The 17,902-nt window shown below is 45.1% G+C and overlaps 1 protein-coding gene across 1 annotated transcript in view; it reads right to left on the bottom strand.

The window, feature by feature from the left end:
- The window catches only part of LOC127006083 (uncharacterized), a 55,536-nt gene that overhangs the window by 17,724 nt on the left and 19,910 nt on the right, over positions 1 to 17,902 (bottom strand). Inside the window, exon 4 of the mRNA XM_050875589.1 lies at positions 3,557 to 3,746. Within this exon, the coding sequence (XP_050731546.1) occupies positions 3,557 to 3,746 (190 nt within the window). The remainder of the gene's footprint in view (positions 1 to 3,556; positions 3,747 to 17,902) is intronic.

Here is a 17,902-nt window from a genome sequence, read left to right as displayed (position 1 = left end):
AGGTAGAGAAGGCTACAGTGCCTGCGAAACCTAGGCGAGCAAATGGTACCGTGGATCCACCGTGGATGACCACAGAAATAAAAAGGGCGGTAAACTTAAAAAAAAGTAATTATAACCTGATGAAAGAAAATGACACGGCCGAAGCCCTTACTCAGTACCACAACAGCCTCAGAGCTTGTCGCACCCTTATTCGGAGTAGTAAACGCAACTACGAAAAACAAATAGCGCGTGACATCAAAACAAACTCAAAAAAATTCTTCACATACATCAGATCGAAAAAGAAAGTAAAATCCAATATTGGTCCCCTGACAGATGAGACTGGATCTGTAACTCAGGACAGTAAACAGATGGCCAGAATCCTCAACAGTAACTTCGCATCCGTATTCACAGTCGAGGACATCGAAACCATTCCCGAGGGCCCTGACCCGCCGAGTGAGATCACGCCCCTGGAAATTGACTCAATATGCGACCAAGAAGTGAAAAAGTATTTGGACAAACTCGACACGAACAAGTCAACGGGACCCGACGGTTTGTCCCCGCGGTTATTAAAAGAGCTTAAACAACAAATACTTCAGCCACTCACTAACATATTCAACCAGTCTGTTCAACTGAACAAGGTCCCGGAAGACTGGAAGATGGCGAACGTAACACCGATTTTCAAAAAAGGAGACAAAAGCGTTGCATTAAACTACAGGCCCATAAGTTTGACATCAGTGTCAGGAAAAATACTCGAAAAGATTATTAGAGACAAACTTGTCAAGTTGTATAGAAGACAATAATGTAATCTCCGACACCCAGCATGGCTTCAGAAACAAGCGCTCCTGCCTAACGAATTTATTAGACTTCTTCCAAGGTATATATAAGAACTGGGATGCCCACATCCCCAGTGATGTTATATACCTAGACTTTCAGAAAGCCTTCGACAAGGTACAGCACGAGCGACTCCTTAAGAAACTGCATTCGGCGGGCATTGGAGCCAATCTGATCGCGTGGATAAGAGATTGGCTCACCGGCAGAAAACAACGAGTACTACTAAACGGACAGCCTTCCGATTGGCTTCCAGTCACTAGTGGAGTGCCTCAAGGATCAGTGCTGGGACCCATTCTCTTCATCATATATATCAACGACCTCGAATCAGGACTGAAATCAACAATATCGAAATTTGCTGATGACACCAAGGTGGGTGGAAAGGCCCTCACAAAGACCGACTGCGAAATCATTCAGAAAGACCTCAATCACATTATCGAATGGTCGGAAAAATGGCAAATGTCCTTTAATGTTGACAAATGCAAAGTCATGCACATTGGGTCCAGAAATAGTAACCACACATACATCATGAATGGGAAACCTCTGCAAGCGATGCAGGAGGATAAGGATCTTGGAGTCACTATCAGCAGTGACCTGAAACACGCGAATCACTGTAAAAAAGCCTACAACAAAGCCAACACTATGCTCGGGTTTATAGCGAGGAACTTCGAGTGTAAAACGCCAGACGTGATGCTAGCCCTGTATAATTCCATGGTGAGACCGCACCTCGAGTATGCAGTACAGTTCTGGTCTCCTAATTACAGAAAGGACATTGATTTACTGGAAAGGATTCAACGACGCGCCACGAAGATGATATCAACCATAAGGGCTCAACCGTACGAGGAACGACTCAAGCGACTCAGTCTCTTTACATTGGAGAAAAGACGCCTGCGAGGGGATATGATTCAAGTCTTCAAGTATATGAAAAAATTCAATAACGTCGATTACTCCAAATTCTTTGAACTGCAAACCAACCTAAGAACAAGAAATAACGGTTTACCCATTCAGTCTAGTCGATGTAACACAGACATTGGAAGGAGTTTCTTTTCAAACCGAGTCATCCGTCACTGGAACAATCTTCCTTCAGAAGTAGTAAATGCGAATACCATCAACTCCTTCAAATATAGAATCGACCTTCACTTCGCTGCGTCAGGAGTGAACTGAATATTGAGGTGCTTTCATCTGCTCCTCAATATCGAGGTGCTTTTCATTTGTTCCTCAATGTCGAGGTGCTTTCATCTGCTCCTCAATATCGAGGTGCTTTTCATCTGTTCCTCAATGTCGAGGTGCTTTCATCTGCTCCCCAGGCCCCAAATGGCTATCGAGCAGATTAAATCACCAAAGCGGGCAACCTCGTAATGAGCCAATAGGCTTTCTGTTGCCTGCACTTCCATGTTTCCTATCCATTCTTATGCCGATGACTCTACTCTGCATTACTCAACTTCATTTAATAGAAGACCCACCCAACAGGAACTAAACGATTCCACGCTGGAGGCTGCAGAACGCTTAGCCTCAGACCTTACTATTATTTCCGATTAGGGGAAGAAGAACTTGGTGTCCTTCAATGCCTCAAAAACACAGTTTCTCCACCTATCTTCTCGACACAATCTTCCAAACAACTATCTAAAATTCTTTGACAACACTCAGCTATCACCTTCAACACTAGACATCCTCGGTCTATCCTTAACTCAAAATCTCAACTGAAAACTAAATACTAAATTACTAAATAAGCTTCCTCGAGGCTGGGGGTTCTGTACCATCTCCGCCAGTTCTTCTACCCCGCACAGTTGCTATCCATCTATAGGGGCCTTGTCCTCCCTTGTAAGGAGTATGCATCTCGTGTGGGGGGGCTCCACTCACACAGCTCTCCTGGACAGAGTGGAGTCTAAGGCTCTTTGTCTCATCAGCTCTCCTCCTCTTACTGATAGTCTTTTACCTCTTAAATTTCGCCGCCATGTTGACTCTCTTTCTATCTTCTATCGATATGTTCACGCTGACTGCTCTACTGAACTTGCTAGCTGCATGCCTCCCATCCTCCCGCAGCCCCGCTACACTAGACTGTCCACTCTAGCCCATCCCTATACTGTCCAAACCCCTTATGCAAGAGTTAACCAGCATTTTCACTCTTTCATTCCTTACACTGGTACACTCTGGAACTGCCTTCCTTCGTCTGTATTTCATCCTGCCTATGACTTGTCCTCTTTCAAGAAGAGTGTATCGACACCTCTCCACTCGAAATTGACCTCTCTTTTGGCTACTCTCATCTATTTTCTGTTGTGGGTGCGGCGAGTAGAGGCTTTATATATATATATATATATATATATATATATATATATATATATATATATATATATATATATATATATATATATATATATATATATATATATATAACTTTTGTTGTCCTTGAGCCGGCTCTTTTGTTGTTAAAAAAAGATAATAATAATAATTAAAATAATAATGATAATTGCAAAAGGATTTGTAATGGTGGTACTAGTAATGGTAGTTGTAACAGTGGTACAAGTAGTTGGTGTTGGTGTTGTTGTTGTAGCACTATGATTATTATCATCAGTAGAAGCAGTAACAGAAACTTTTTTTTTTCGACTTCTGTTTCTTTTTAATACTAAACGGTGTGGGTTGTGCATTTCTGTTTCATCATCTTCAACTCTTTTTCTTATTTCCTGTCCTGTAAAAGAAAACTAATGCTAGTGGTAAAAAACAAAACAAAAAAACTGCTACGTATACTCACGTTGGTGTGTCACCGTAAGTGTAATTCGGGCGGGGTGGGCGGCAGGGGTGGTACAGGCGAGGATCCCGCTGTCAGAAGGATGAAGTTTCAACACCAGCAATTCTGACTCTACCGCCACCACTGACTGCTGCTGTTGGTAATGATGGTGTTGTTGTTGGTAATGCCCGTTCACCGTCTCCCTGACGATCACCTGGTAGAAATGGGTATATGAATCACAGACCCGGTTTTAGGTGTTGATGAGCCCCAAACCCTATAGAAGTATACGGCGATTTATCAGTGCCACACTATATACTGGACTTTTAGTATTTAACAACCATGCGCTAAGGCATCCTGAGACGTATTTTTCAGAGCATAGGGCTGCAACTGTGGCGCGGAACCCTTGGGGTGATGGTGCCCGAATGAGATTAATAATAAAACGTTTAATCGGCGTGGATTAGACTGCCAAGTGGACAAAACTGCAAGAATACCGGACCGGATAAAGTTATGCTGGAGCAGGAGACTTGAGGTGCTGAGTATCATAACTGACATCGTGTCATTACGGGGCCCTGGAATTTGCAAGACCCTTTTCTGTGGTCCATGCTCTGAATCCTTTTCTAATTATCGCTTTTTTAATAAAAAAAAGCTGCACACAGAATAACAAAGCAAAAAAAATTATTGCTATATTTTGTCACAAATTATTATGTTCCAAGAGTTATTATTATGACAGGGCTAGAATTCTGATAAACATAATGCCTCGAGTTACAGGTACACAATTTAAATGACACCTGATACGGCCTGTTGCTGAAATATTGTATACATTGGCCGTGGTGGGGCTTGTGGCTTCGCAATTCAATTTATTAAAAATATCTCTACCCCAGACAACGGATACCCTATAGTGCTAATCATCAAACTGAAGATGCAGTGGTCTGTTATCATAAAAGAAACAAATGTTGTGCCTTAGCAAGGCACATTAAAGGCATTAGAAAAGCAGTAGAAAATAAGGGGAGGAAAAGTAAAAGTTACAAAAGATAAAGTTGCCATGGGATCATAAACTGAGCTGCGGTTTGCATCGGCACACATTTCCGTCTCTATACCATGGGTTGGGTGAACTAAGACATGTGTCTTGATAACTCCTCGAACCTCCTCCTTATCAATTTCTGCAACATTCGCGGTCTTAGTTCTAATTTCCATTATGTGGAACACCATCTCTCCTCCTCTAAACCTCACCTTCTCTTCCTTACCGAAACACAGGTTTCTGAGGTTACTGACAGCAATCTCTGCTCTGTTCCCTCCTACTATCTCTATCCTAAATTTCAATCCAAAGCTGGATGTTGCGCCTACGTGCGCAACGACATCACTTGTTCTCGTGCCCACGACCTTGACTCTTCTGAATTTTCCACCATCTGGCTAAGACTTTATTGTCACTCCATTACTAAATACATCTGTGCTATTTATCTCTCACCTAACTCTATTAACTATGTAAAATTCTTTGACTATTTGAACTCTAAAGTGGAGCACATCTTGACTCACTCTCCCTTCGCTGAAATCTCCATCTTGGGAGATTTCAATGTTCACCACCAGCTTTGGCTTTCATCCTCTTTCACTGACCAGCCTTATGAACAAGCATACAACTTTGATTTCCTCAACGATCTAGAGCAGTTGGTTCAGCACCCTACACGTATTCCCGACTGTTATGGCGACAGGCCCAACACTCAAGACCTCTTCCTTACCTCTAATCCTTCTGCTTACTCTGTCAAACTGTTCTCTCCGTTGGGCTCCTCCGATCACAACCTTATTTCTGTATCCTGTCCTATCGCTCCTGTACATCCTCTGGACCCACCGAAGAGGCGATGTTTCTGGCATTTTGCTTCAGCTCGGTGGGACGACCTGAAGATATACTTTTCCGATTTCCCGTGGAAAGATTACTGCTTCCAGGAGAGAGATCCCTCTGTGAGTGCCCAGCGCATAACAGAGGTGATTGTCTCTGGAATGGAGGCATACATTCCACGTTCTTTTTCTACTCCTCATGCTAAAAAGCCTTGGTTTAATCATGATTGTTCTCGTGCCGTCAAAGATAGAGAGGCAGCTTACAAAAGGTACCAGAGCCTTCGCACTCCTACTAAGCATGATCTTTACATTTCAGCCCGGAATCGTGCCAAATCTATTCTCCGACTTATCAAAACCTCTTCCATCAATAGAAAGTGTCAACACCTTGCTTTTTCTAATCCTTCCTGTGACTTCTGGCACCTAGCCAAAAATATCTCCTCCAATTTCACTTCTTCCTCTTTCCCTCCCCTCCTTAACCCTGACGGCAGCACTGCCGTCTCATCTATCTCTAAAGCTGAACTCTTCGCTCAAACATTCTGTAAGAACTCCACCCTGGACGATTCTGGGCATATTTCTCCTACTCATACCCCCTCTGACTCCTTTATGCCTGTTATTAAGATTCTTAAGAATGATGTTTTCTATGCCCTCTCTGGCCTTAACTCTCAGAAGGCTTATGGACCTGATGGAGTGCCCCTTATTGTCCATAAAAACTGTGCTATCGTGCTGACACCATGCCTGGTCAAACTCTTTCGTTTCTGCCTATCAAACCTATCTTTTTTTCCTGCTGGAATTATGCCTTCGCACAGCCTGTGTCTAAGAAGGGTGACCGTTCCAATTCCTAAAACTACCGCAAATATAGCTTTACTTTCCTGTCTATCTAAAGCTTTTGAATCAATCCTTAACCGGAAGATTCAAAAGCACCTTTCCACTTCTAACCTTCTATCTGATCGTCAGTATGGTGATCTTCTTGGTCATCCCCTCTTAGCCGTTTCGGTGAAACTAAACTGCCTTTTTTCGGATTCTATCCCTCTCTCTGTTCCGTTTCGGTGATACTTTCTCTCTTGCGCTAGACATATCGAAGGCCTTCGATAGAGACTGGCACAAGTCTTTGCTTTCTAAACTACCCTCTTCTGGATTCTATCCCTCTCTTTGTTCCTTTATTTTCAGTGTCCTTTCCGGCCGTTCTATCTCTGCGGTGGTAGACGGTCACTGCTCTTCCCCTAAACCTATCAACAGTGGTGTTCCACAGGGCTCTGTCTCACCCACTCTCTTTCTGTCATTCATTAATAATCTTTTTTCCATAAGAAACTGTCCTGTCCACTCATACGCCGATGACTCCACTCTGCATCCTTGGACTGAGGTGCTCACGACAGAGGACGTATACATCAAATGGGAGGTCTACATCAACACCATCACCCCAGCCTTCCATCACTACTTCCCGGAGCAGAGCATGCACCTCCACCCATCAGACGCACCCTGGATTACACCCAGGATAAAAAGTCACATACTGCAAAGAAATCAGGCTTTCTACAACAACACACTGCAGTATAAGCCACTGCGCAACAAAATCATCAGGGAAATCCGCACAACAAAAGCCTCCTACTACCCCCCAAAAAAAATCCATGGCCTCAGAGAAACCAACCTAAGCCAGTGATATCAGAAAATCAGGGATTTGTGCGAATTAAAGAACAACAGACAAGCCCCTCTCCCCTGCGTCGCACACCTGACCAGGGGTGGATCAAATACAATTGTATTTGTATTTGAATTGTATTTCAATACAATTTTAATGTATTTGTATTTGTATTTGAATTCTGACATCCAAAGAAAAAAGTATTTTGTATTTATATTTGTATTATGGCACCCAGAAAAAAGTATTTTGTATTTGTATTTGTATTTGTATTTGTATTTCGAGTCAAAACCATTTGAGGAGGATAATTACTGTTAAGGAAATAGAAAAAGATGTAATGTTAAGCCACATTAAATAGGAGGAGGAAACAGAATAAGGTTGAAGGCGAAGGAGTAAAGGATTAACGTCAGATCGCGGGGAAAGCGAGATAACAAGAATATTAAGGTTGAAGGCGGAGGAGGAAAAATATTAAGGGTGGGGAGTAAGGAAGAAATTAACCTCAGGTCACATGGAGGAGGAGTAGGAGAGGATTTAGGGAGTTACTGAGAGATGGGGCGGCTCGGAAGAAGGATCCGCCCGCAAAAATGTGTGACGTCACGGACATGGGAGGCGTAGGGGATGAGATGTGAGTGAAGACGACGAGAGACAGTAAACCGATCTACTGCTTTAATTAACTTGGCAAATGCACTACAGTCATCTATCAAAAAGAGGTTGCATCCATTTCTTGAGAGGACTGATGTCATTGCCGCAGCTGTCATGGACCCCAGGTTTAAGCTGGCATGAGTGCAAAACGACCTCGTCTTTTTGCCTACATGCCTCCAGCTGGGCAAATGATGGCAAGTGCATCAACAAATGACACTACAGTGGTGAAGGCAGAACTTGAAACGTACCTAGAAGAAGGTGTTTTGTCTTTTGATGTCAATCCACTGAGGTACTGGCGTGATGCAAAAAGCTTAAAAATTCTGAAGCACTTTGCCAAGAATATTCTAGGGTGCTGTGCAACGGTGGCACCATCTGAGAGGGTGTTTAGCAAGGCGGGCAATTTTTACACTCCTGAGCGAGAAATACTCGGCCCGGGAACCTTCAGGGGATTAATGATGATAAAATGCAATTATGATGTAAAGTGAAAACTTGTGAAAAAAGTATCTATATTTTTTTGCATAATCTCAGGAGTATTTTTATTTGTATCTTTGAAATCTGGAATAGGCGTATTTGTATTTTGTATTTGTATTTTTAGATTCAAGAATAAAAGTATTTGTATTTGTATTTTTGGAATCCCGAACAAAATTATTTGTATTTGTATTTGACTTATAAAAAAATCAGTATTTGATCCAACCCTGCACCTGACCAAGGAAGAGGTTGTGGAGACAATCATTAACACCCACTTTTCCAACATTTGTCAAACACTCCCTGCCCTCGACCTCACCCACCTACCAGCCTACCTACCAACCTCTGAGCCTCTACCTGAGATCCAGGTGTTTGAGGTAATGAGGTCACTGTCAAAATTAAAGGCCAAACGCTCCATCACACCACTCGACATACCAGTGAGGCTCTACAGAGACTTTGCCGCCGAGCTAGCCACGCCCCTCTGCTCCATCATCAACGCCTCCATCCAACAGAGCCGGTGTCCCGCCCAATGGAAGACAGCATTTGTCACTCCCATCCCAAAGGCTTCCAGCCCCCAATCCCTCACTGACCTGTGGCCCATAGCCATCACCCCCATCCCAAGCCTGTTATGTGAGGAGTTCATCTTCAAATGGGCCTACACACAACTTGCCCCCTACATAGACGCTCAACAGTTCGGCAACGTTAAAAGCTCCTCTACCGCACACTGCCTCGTCAGCCTCCTTGAATTTCATTAAATTTCGAAACAAATGCTTCTCAGGTTGGTATGTAGCGTGAAGAGTTTGGAGTGATCAACGTTGCTGAGCTTGTTCAGGTTGCTGAGCTTGATCAAGTACCTGAACAAGCTCAGCAACGTTGATCACTCCAAACTCTTCACCACGCTACAAACTAACCTGAGAACAAGAAACAACGGAAAAACAATTCAAGCAAAGCGATGCAATACCGATATCGGCAGGAGTTATTTCTCGAATAGAGTTGTTCGCCACTGGAACAGCCTTCCTGCAGAAGTGGTTAGCGCAGAGACCATCAACTCCTTCAAGAAACGCATTGATCGCCACTTTGCTGCATCGGGAGGGAACTGAATGTATCCAAGAGTAGGTGTACAAGTGCTTTAATCCTTCCCTGCAAGCCACTCCTATGGCAAACGGATTGATTAAATCACTGAAAGCGGCAGCCTACTAAAGAGCCGACAGGCTTTCTGCAGCCTGCTAGTCCATGCTTCCATGTTTCCATGTTTCCATATGATGCATAGAATCACAGTTGACGCCCCTACCAATTTTCAGGACGATCTTTGGCGGGAGTGTGCACTCTCCGAGTGCTATGCGTCTAGTTTTTCATATTTTCCTTCTCTTGTTTGTTACGCCTTTCCTCTTTTCTCTTGCAACAGACGGTTGCTTCTTCTTCCCTGATATTTTACGCATTTATATATGCCTTTAGCATGTTCTGGCGTGTTGGCAGTATGTAAAACAGCAGTATGTATGTAAAACAGCAGGAGGAGAGTTGTGAATGAAAATTAGTAACCCTACTTTCGAGCCTTCACGCTCACAGCCACTGCGCAGTACGCTCCCCAGTGACCAACATGAGAGTCCACGTTGCCGTTTGGAGCTATGTTCCGAAATATATCACACAAATAATGCAGTTTTTAACTCCTCGAACCTCTTCCTTATCAATTTCTGCAACATTCGCGGTCTTCGTTCTAATTTTCATTCTGTAGAACACCATCTCTCCTCCTCTAAACCTCACCTTCTTTTCCTCGCCGAAACACAGGTTTGTGAGGCTACTGAGAGCAATCTCTACTCTGTTCCTTCCTGTTATCTCTATCCTAAATTTCAATCCAAAGCTGGATGTTGCGTCTCCGTGCGCAATGACATCACTTGTTCTCGTGCCCACGACCTCGGCTCTTCAGAATTTTCCACCATCTGGCAAAGACTTCATCGTCATTCTATTACTAAATACATCTGTACTGTTTATCTTTCACCTGACTCTACTAACTATGTAAAATTCTTTGACCCACTCTCCCTTCGCTGAAATCTCCATTCTAGGAGATTTCAATGTTCAGCACCAGCTTTGGCTTTCATCCTCTTTCACTGACCAGCCTGATGAACAAGCCTACAACTTTGTTATCCTCAACGATCTAGAGCAGTTGGTTCAGCACCCTACACGTATTCCCGACCGTCTTGGAGACAGGCCCAACATTCTAGACCTTTTCCTTACCTCTAACCCTTTTGCTTACTCTGTCAAACTGTTCTCTCCGTTGGGCTCCTCCGATCACAACCTTATTTCTGTATCTTGTCCTATCGCTCCTGTACATCCTCTGAACCCACCGAAGAGGCGATGCTTCTGGCATTTTGCTTCAGCTCGGTGGAACGACCTGAGGATGTACTTTTCCGATTTCCCGTGGAATGATTACTGTTTCCAGGAGAGAGACCCCTCTGTGTGTGCCCAGCGCATCACAGAGGTGATTGTTTCTGGAATGGAGGCATACATTTCACGTACTTTATCTACTCCCCATGCTAAAAAGCCTTGGTTTAATCACGCTTGTTCTCGTGCTGTCAAAGGTAGAGAGGCAGCTCACAAAAGATACCAGAGCCTTCGAACTCCCGCTAACCATGATCTGTATATTTCCGCCCGGAATCGTGTCAAATCTTACCAAAAACTCCTTTATCCATAGCAAACGTTAACACCTTGCTTTCTCTAATTCTTCAAGAGACTTCTGGCATCTAGCCAAAAATATCTCCTCCAATTTCACTTCTTCCTCTTTCCCGCCTCTTCTTAACCCTGACGGCAGCACTGCCGTCTCATCTATCTCTAAGGCTGAACTCTTCACTCAAACTTTCTGTAACAACTCCACTCTGGACGATTCTGGGCATATTCCTCCTACTCATCCCCCCTCTGACTCCTTCATGCCTGTTATTAAGATTCTTAAGAATGATGTTTTCTATCCCCTCTCTGGCCTCAACTCTCAGAAGGCTTATGGACCTTATGGAGTGCCTCCTATTGTCCTTAAAAACTGTGCTTCCGTGCTGACACCCTTCCTGGTCAAACTCATTCGTCTCTGCCTGTCTGATTTAGGGAGGCGGTGGCCTAGTGGATAAGGTGGTGAGCTTGGGATCGGACTGATGTCGACGCATGGGTTCGAATCCCCACCAGTGCTACCTTGAAACTTTTGTTGTTTGCCCGTGAGTGAAAAATCACCTCACCTATGTGTCACCTGACACCCTAGTTGCAGTTTAATAAAAATAAAGAAGATGGGGGGGGGGGGGGCCACACTTTTAAAACATAAAAATAAAACCCGCTGCCACACCACTACTCCTGCCCTGCAGCACACCCGACACATGAAAGGAGTGCATAATATGTACATATGCAAAAAAAAAAAAAAAAAAAACATCTACCTTTCCTTCCTGCTGGAAGTACGCCTTCGTACAGCCTGTGCCTAAAAAGGGTGACCGTTCCAATCCCTCAAACTACCGCACTATAGTTTTACTTTCCTGTCTATCTAAAGCTTTTGAATCAATCCTTAACCGGAAGATTCAAAAGCACCTTTCCACTTCTAACCTTCTATATGATCGCAAGTATGGCGATCTTCTTGCTCTCTTAACTGATTCTTGGTCACCCTCTCTTAGCCGTTTCGGTGAAACTTTCTCAGTTGCGCTAGACATCGAATGCCTTCGATAGAGTCTGGCACAAGTCTTTGCTTTCTACACTGCCCTCTTTCGGTTTCTATCCCTCTCTCTGTTCCTTTATCACCAGTTTCCTTTCCGGCCGTTCTATCTCTGCTGTGGTAGACGGTCATTGTTCTTCCCCTAAACATATCAACAGTGGTGTTCCACAGGGCTTCGTTCTATCACCCACTCTTTCCCTGTTATTCATCACTGATCTTCTTTCCATAACAAACTGTCCTATCCACTCATACGCTGATGACTCCACTCTGCATTATTCAACTTCTTTCAACAGAAGATCTTCTCGACAGGAATTACATGACTCAAGGCTGGAGGCTGCAGAACGCTTAACCTCAGACCTTACTATCATTTCCGATTGGGGTAAAAGGAACCTTGTGTCCTTCAATGCCTCAAAAACCCAATTTCTCCACCTATCAACTTCACACAATCTTCCAAACACCTATCCCCTATTCTTCAACAACACTCAGCTGTCACCATCTTCAATACTAAACATCCTCGGTCTATCCTTAACTCAAAATCTTAACTGGAAACTTCACATCTCTCTCACTAAATCAGCTTCCTCGAGATTGGGCGTTCTGTATCGTCTCCGCCAGTTCTTCTCCCCCGCACAGTTGCTATTCATATACAGAGGCCTTGTTCGCTCTCGTATGGAGTATGCATCTCACGTGTGGGGGGGCTCCACTCACACAGCTCTATCGGACAGAGTGGAGTCTAAGGCTCTTCGTCTCATCAGCTCTCCTCCTCTAACTCGATGTTGCCTCTCTTTCTATCTTCTATCGTTATTTTCACGCTGACTGCTCTTCTGAACTTGCTAACTGCATGCCTCCCCCCCTCCGCTGCCACGCTGTACATGACTTTCTTCTCATGCTCATCCCTTTACTGCCCAAATCCCTTACGCACGAGTTAACCAGCATCTTCACTCTTTCATCCCTCACGCTGGTAAATTCTGGAACACTCTTCCTTCATCTGTATTTCCTCTTGCCGACGACTTGAACTCTTTCAAAAGGAGGGTATCACGACACCTCTCCTCCCGAAATTGACCCCTCTTTTGGCCAACTCCTTGGATTGTTTTTAGGAGCAGCGAGAAGCGGGCTTTTTTTAATAGTTTCCTTTTTTTTTTGTGCCCTTGAGCTGCCTCCTTTGTTGTAAAAAAAAAAATACAGACAGCTTTGCAAGAAAAAAAAAAAGAGCACAAAGTAGGGGTTTTATTTTGGGCCATAACTCGGCAGATATGGGGAATATGGATATAAAACATCATTACGATGTGCCAGATGGTGTATCTATGCCTGGAAAAGTTTCGCCATTAAATTATATTTTGATGGTCTAGAGCGGAAGGTTCAGCCCCCTACACGTATTCCTCATACCCCCAACACTGTAGACCACCTTATCTCCAGTCTAATCCTTCAACATACTATGGCAAACTATTATCAACGTTGGGCTCCAATGACGACTTCATTTTCATATTTTATCCTATCGCTCCACGCCTCCGTGGTCAGCGTTCCTGGCTGCATCTCCGCGGGCCAGGGCTCAAATCCCGGCCCGGGCAGTCGGCGTGCAGCTCACTCAGCTGTTCATCCTCCCTTTCGAGTTGGTCGATGTATGGGTGTAATGCCCCGACGAGCTTATTTTCCATCCTTTCTATTTCCCAACACGACCTCTGCGTGTATCGAAACAACACACGAGAAATTAATCAAGACAAGGAGAGGGTATTCCCCGGCTGCCTGGGATTGAACCCGCGACCAGCGTGACGGGAGAGCCACTCCTTACCGAGTCGGCCAAAGAGGTACCCCACTGGCTAAGTGGGTTATGGGAGGCTCGTTCATCAGGCCGTCGCCGCATTACATGGGTACCTGGGGAAACCTGAGGAAGGTAAACTGTGGCAATGCCGGACTTCACATTGATCGTTGTCCTGGTGTAATAGGTTCTTACCCACAACAGGCCCAAAGCCCAACGATACGGAGGGGAGTACCACAGGCAGCATTTGTAGCGTATGCAACCAACTTTGCCTTTACCCTCTATATACCCCTGGACCCACTTAAGAGGCGGTGCAGCTAGAGTTACACTTTATCGATGAAATGAGGTGACTTTTACTTTTTTTATATTTCTTGTGGAATGATTACTGCTTCTGGGTCAGAGACTCCTCTGTTTTGCCCAATGCATTATGAATGTGATTGTCTCTGGGATGGAGGCACACGTTAACGTATTTTATCTGCTCTTCATGCCCTGGTTCCGTCACGCTTCTTCTCGTGCAATCCAAGATTGAGATGCAACTCACAAACGATATCTGAGCATTCGAACTGCTGCTAATCATGATCTTCATATTTCTTCGCTATATTTGTTTTTCGACTCACCAAATATTCTGGCATTAAGAGAAAATGTCAAAATCATGCTTACTCTAGTTCTTCCAGTTCCAGAGACTTCTGGAATAGGCAAAAAAATATTTAACAATTTCTATACATGTTTTCCACCTCCCTATCTGGAAAGGAAAAGGTGACCATCAGGACTGCAACAGCTATCATGTAGGGATTGTCATTTTTGACCTTTTTCTTTGTCCCGGGATTCAGGGATAAAATTATCATTAATCCAGGGATCCCGGGAATTCCCGGGATTTTCAATTGTCTAAAATTGCACATAATACCTAGTTTAACTTTCAGTTTCTTTTTTATATGTTTAACATTGATAGATATGTAGAAATATCACTGTAGATTGACTGACCTTAATGACAGAAAATGTAGTAAAAATAATCAGTAGCTCAAACGTTGGGAACTATGGCAACAGCGATCAGCTGTGCGGGCAGGCAGACAGACAGTCAGTTTACTGTCAACTGTCACTGGTCGGTCACTCACGCGAGGAGGGAGTGTGCTGCTTTTTTTGTAATTTTGTTAAGTTGTCACGCTCATCTCAATGCCGTATACATACAGCAACGTGGAATATGCAGACATGGTGTTCATTATACGAGCTCTGTTACGGGTAACGGGAGTGCCATGGCTGCTTTATAATACTCAAGAGAATACCTAAACACTAAGTCTTTCCTTCACACACACACAAAACATTCCTCACGGGACATCCTGTATATAAATATAAATAGAACCACAAGTCCACAACCATCCTGCAGTCAAATTTGCCCCTATTTTTGTACTTAATTTCATCCCGGGATTTCCCGGGATGTGCAAAAATATCCCGGGATTACTAAACCTAGAATATTGTCCGGGATCTACTACCATGGTATTACACCGCTCAGTGTCCCAGGCAAGGTGCTTGCCCATCTTTTGCTGCTGCGGATTCGCAGCCAATTGCTGCAACTGCGGAGACCTGAGCAGCCTTGATTCACGCCTGGAAAGTGGACAAATAACCGTATATCCTAGCGCTTCACGTAGCTACTAGGAAAGTCCCGATGTAAATTTCGACAAGAGATGCTTGCAGTCTATGTCGATCTCGAGATGGTGTTTGATTCAGTGCATTGCGAGTTACTCTGTGAGATCCTGCAAACCCCGTAGGAATCCTGCAAGGACTACTAGTTTGCTGACTGGCCTGTGTTCTGAAACAAAGTACTGTGAAAGGGGAGGGGATGCTTGTTCGGCTTCATTCCCGTAAACGAGGCAGGGCTGTGTTCATGCTCCATGGCTTTTCAACACTTGTATGGAATGAGTAGGCAGAGTTGTAGACCAGTCATTTAGGAGCATCTGTTGGAAATACCATGGTCACTGACCTTGTTTTTGCCGATGATGTAGTAATCTTTGCGGAGTCGTTGGAGGTTCTAGTGATGGCACTTGAGGCACTGCAAGAGGATGCGAAGCCCTTGGGACTTCATGCCTCCTGGGCCAAGACGAAGGAACAGGTGTTTGGAGGCTTGCTACATGAAACAATACAGTCTGTTCATGCGTGCGGCGAGAACATCGAGTTTTTGGAAATTTTCACATACCTTGGTAGCGTAGTTTAGAACAACGGTGGGTCTCGCCAGGAAGTCCTACGGCATATTGGCTTGGCTCACGGTGTTATGAACTCGCTCAGCACGAGTATATGGTGTTGTCGATACCTGTGTAAAAGAATAAGGATCCGGAACTTTAAGACGCTTGTGCTCGGAGTCTCACTCTATAGGTGAGATATGGACACTAAATAATGACTTGGAAAGGCGAATTGATGCATTAGGTAATATGTGTCTATGTAGAATTATGGGATATCGCTGGAATGACTGTGTCAAACTGGCGAATACTCCGTGAGGCTGATTCCACATATATTACCCGCATATTCCCTCAACGCCAACTCCGGCTATACAGGCATGTGACACGCTATCCAGAAGCTGACCATGCCCATCGAGTTGTTTCTGTGATAGACAGTCCTAAGTGGAGGAGGCCAAGGAGACTCCCACAGAGTTCGTAACTTGAGCAAATCGAAGGATTCTACCAAGAGGTACATGCACTTAGGATGAAAATAAGGCCTGCATGGAGGTTTGCCCGGAAGAACTGTAGTGACCCATAACACATACACCAGCTGCAGCATTTAAAAGAAAACTCCGCATTGTCGATGAGGTGAGTCGAGTTCCCCGGGACCAACGTGGATCTCTATGCTGACGCATCTACAGGCACCATCCGGCGTTACCTGCTGAAGAACCACCGGTATCTTCTCTTCCGCCAGCTGCACGACCTCTCGCACCCCGGGATACGAACGTCGCAACGGATGATGTCCTCGCGCATCATATTCATATTCATAGGACATCAGAGACTGGACCCGCACCTGCGTCCAGTGCCAGGCCTCTAAGGTGACGCGCCACACAGTCTCCTCCTCCTCTCTTCCCGATCCTCCAGACTCGAACACGTCCACGTCGACCTCGTTGGCCCACTTCCACACTCCAACGGCTTCAAGTACCTCCTCAACTGCGTTGACAGAATCACACGTTGGCCCGAAGCTCTCCCTATTGAAGACATAACAACGGACACCATCGCCAGAGCCTTCGTCAACACCTGGGTGTCACACTTCGGTACGCCTCTCAGCCTCACACCCGACCGTTGAAGCCAGTTCGAGTCGAGCCTGTGGAGCAAGGTCATGTCTATACTGGGGATTAAACACATCAGGACTGCCAGCTACCATCCTCAGTCCAATGGCCTGGTAGAACGCTTTCACCGCTGGGAGCGAGGACTCAGGACTGCAACGACTGGACAACAACTCTGCCCCTAGCCCTTCTTTGCATACGGACGTCCCTTAAGGAAGACTTTGGCCACTCCTCTGCAGAGCTCCTGTACGGCACCACTCTCCGCCTACTAGGAGAGGTTCTCTCGCCCACACCTGGCCTTTCTTGCGACATGCAGAACTACGCCAGGAACCTCAAGAGAGTCCAGCCAGTGCCGCCACGTACATCACCAGTCAAGACATTCGTGAGCCAGGACCTCGACACCTGCATACACGTGTTCGTTAGAGTGGACGCCGCGAAGAGGCCTCTTCAACAACCGTATGATGGCCCCTTTGCCGTCACCAGGAGGACGCGCAAAAACAAAACAATCGACCGCCATGGCAAGTCCGACGTCATCGACATCGACCGAGTCAAGCCTGCGTACCTCTGCATTCAGATCTTCCACCAACCACCACCGTATCAGTGTCCCTCATTCCTGTGCTTCACAGAGAAAGTGTACAGTGCCACAAGAAGAGGAGATCACGTGGGTTGTCTTAGGCCATTCGGCGACGACTGACGACTTTAGCTTGTGTCCTCCAGAACGCAGCACCAACACTCTGATCACTCAGCCACCGCCACCTCGAGATTATGCATTCTTATCGTCTCCACCAGTTTTTCCCCATTCCAGATTATATCCATATACAAGGGAGTATGGACGTATGGAGTGGGTGAGTGACAGTGGGAGCGGATGGAAGTGTTGTGTGTGTGCTTCTGAAACTGCTGATTCGAAAATGGCGAGTAGCAGGAGTAGGAGTCTGAGAGACGTGTATTGCGTCTGTGAAGACTTTACGGGCGAAAGGTGGATTGCATGCTGTTTGTGCCCTAAGTGGTGTCATGTGAAGTGTGCTCATCTGATGGGGTTCAAGCAGGAAAATAGACCCAAAATAAACTGGGTGTGTTTGCCATGCTTAAACGGGGCATCTTTAGCAACCAATATTGTG

Source organism: Eriocheir sinensis, chromosome 32 (genome assembly GCF_024679095.1).
Source record: "Eriocheir sinensis breed Jianghai 21 chromosome 32, ASM2467909v1, whole genome shotgun sequence".
Taxonomy (NCBI): Eukaryota; Metazoa; Arthropoda; class Malacostraca; order Decapoda; family Varunidae; genus Eriocheir; species Eriocheir sinensis.
The sequence above is the reverse complement of the archived record's forward strand: the minus strand, read 5'-3'. Positions and strand labels throughout refer to the sequence as shown.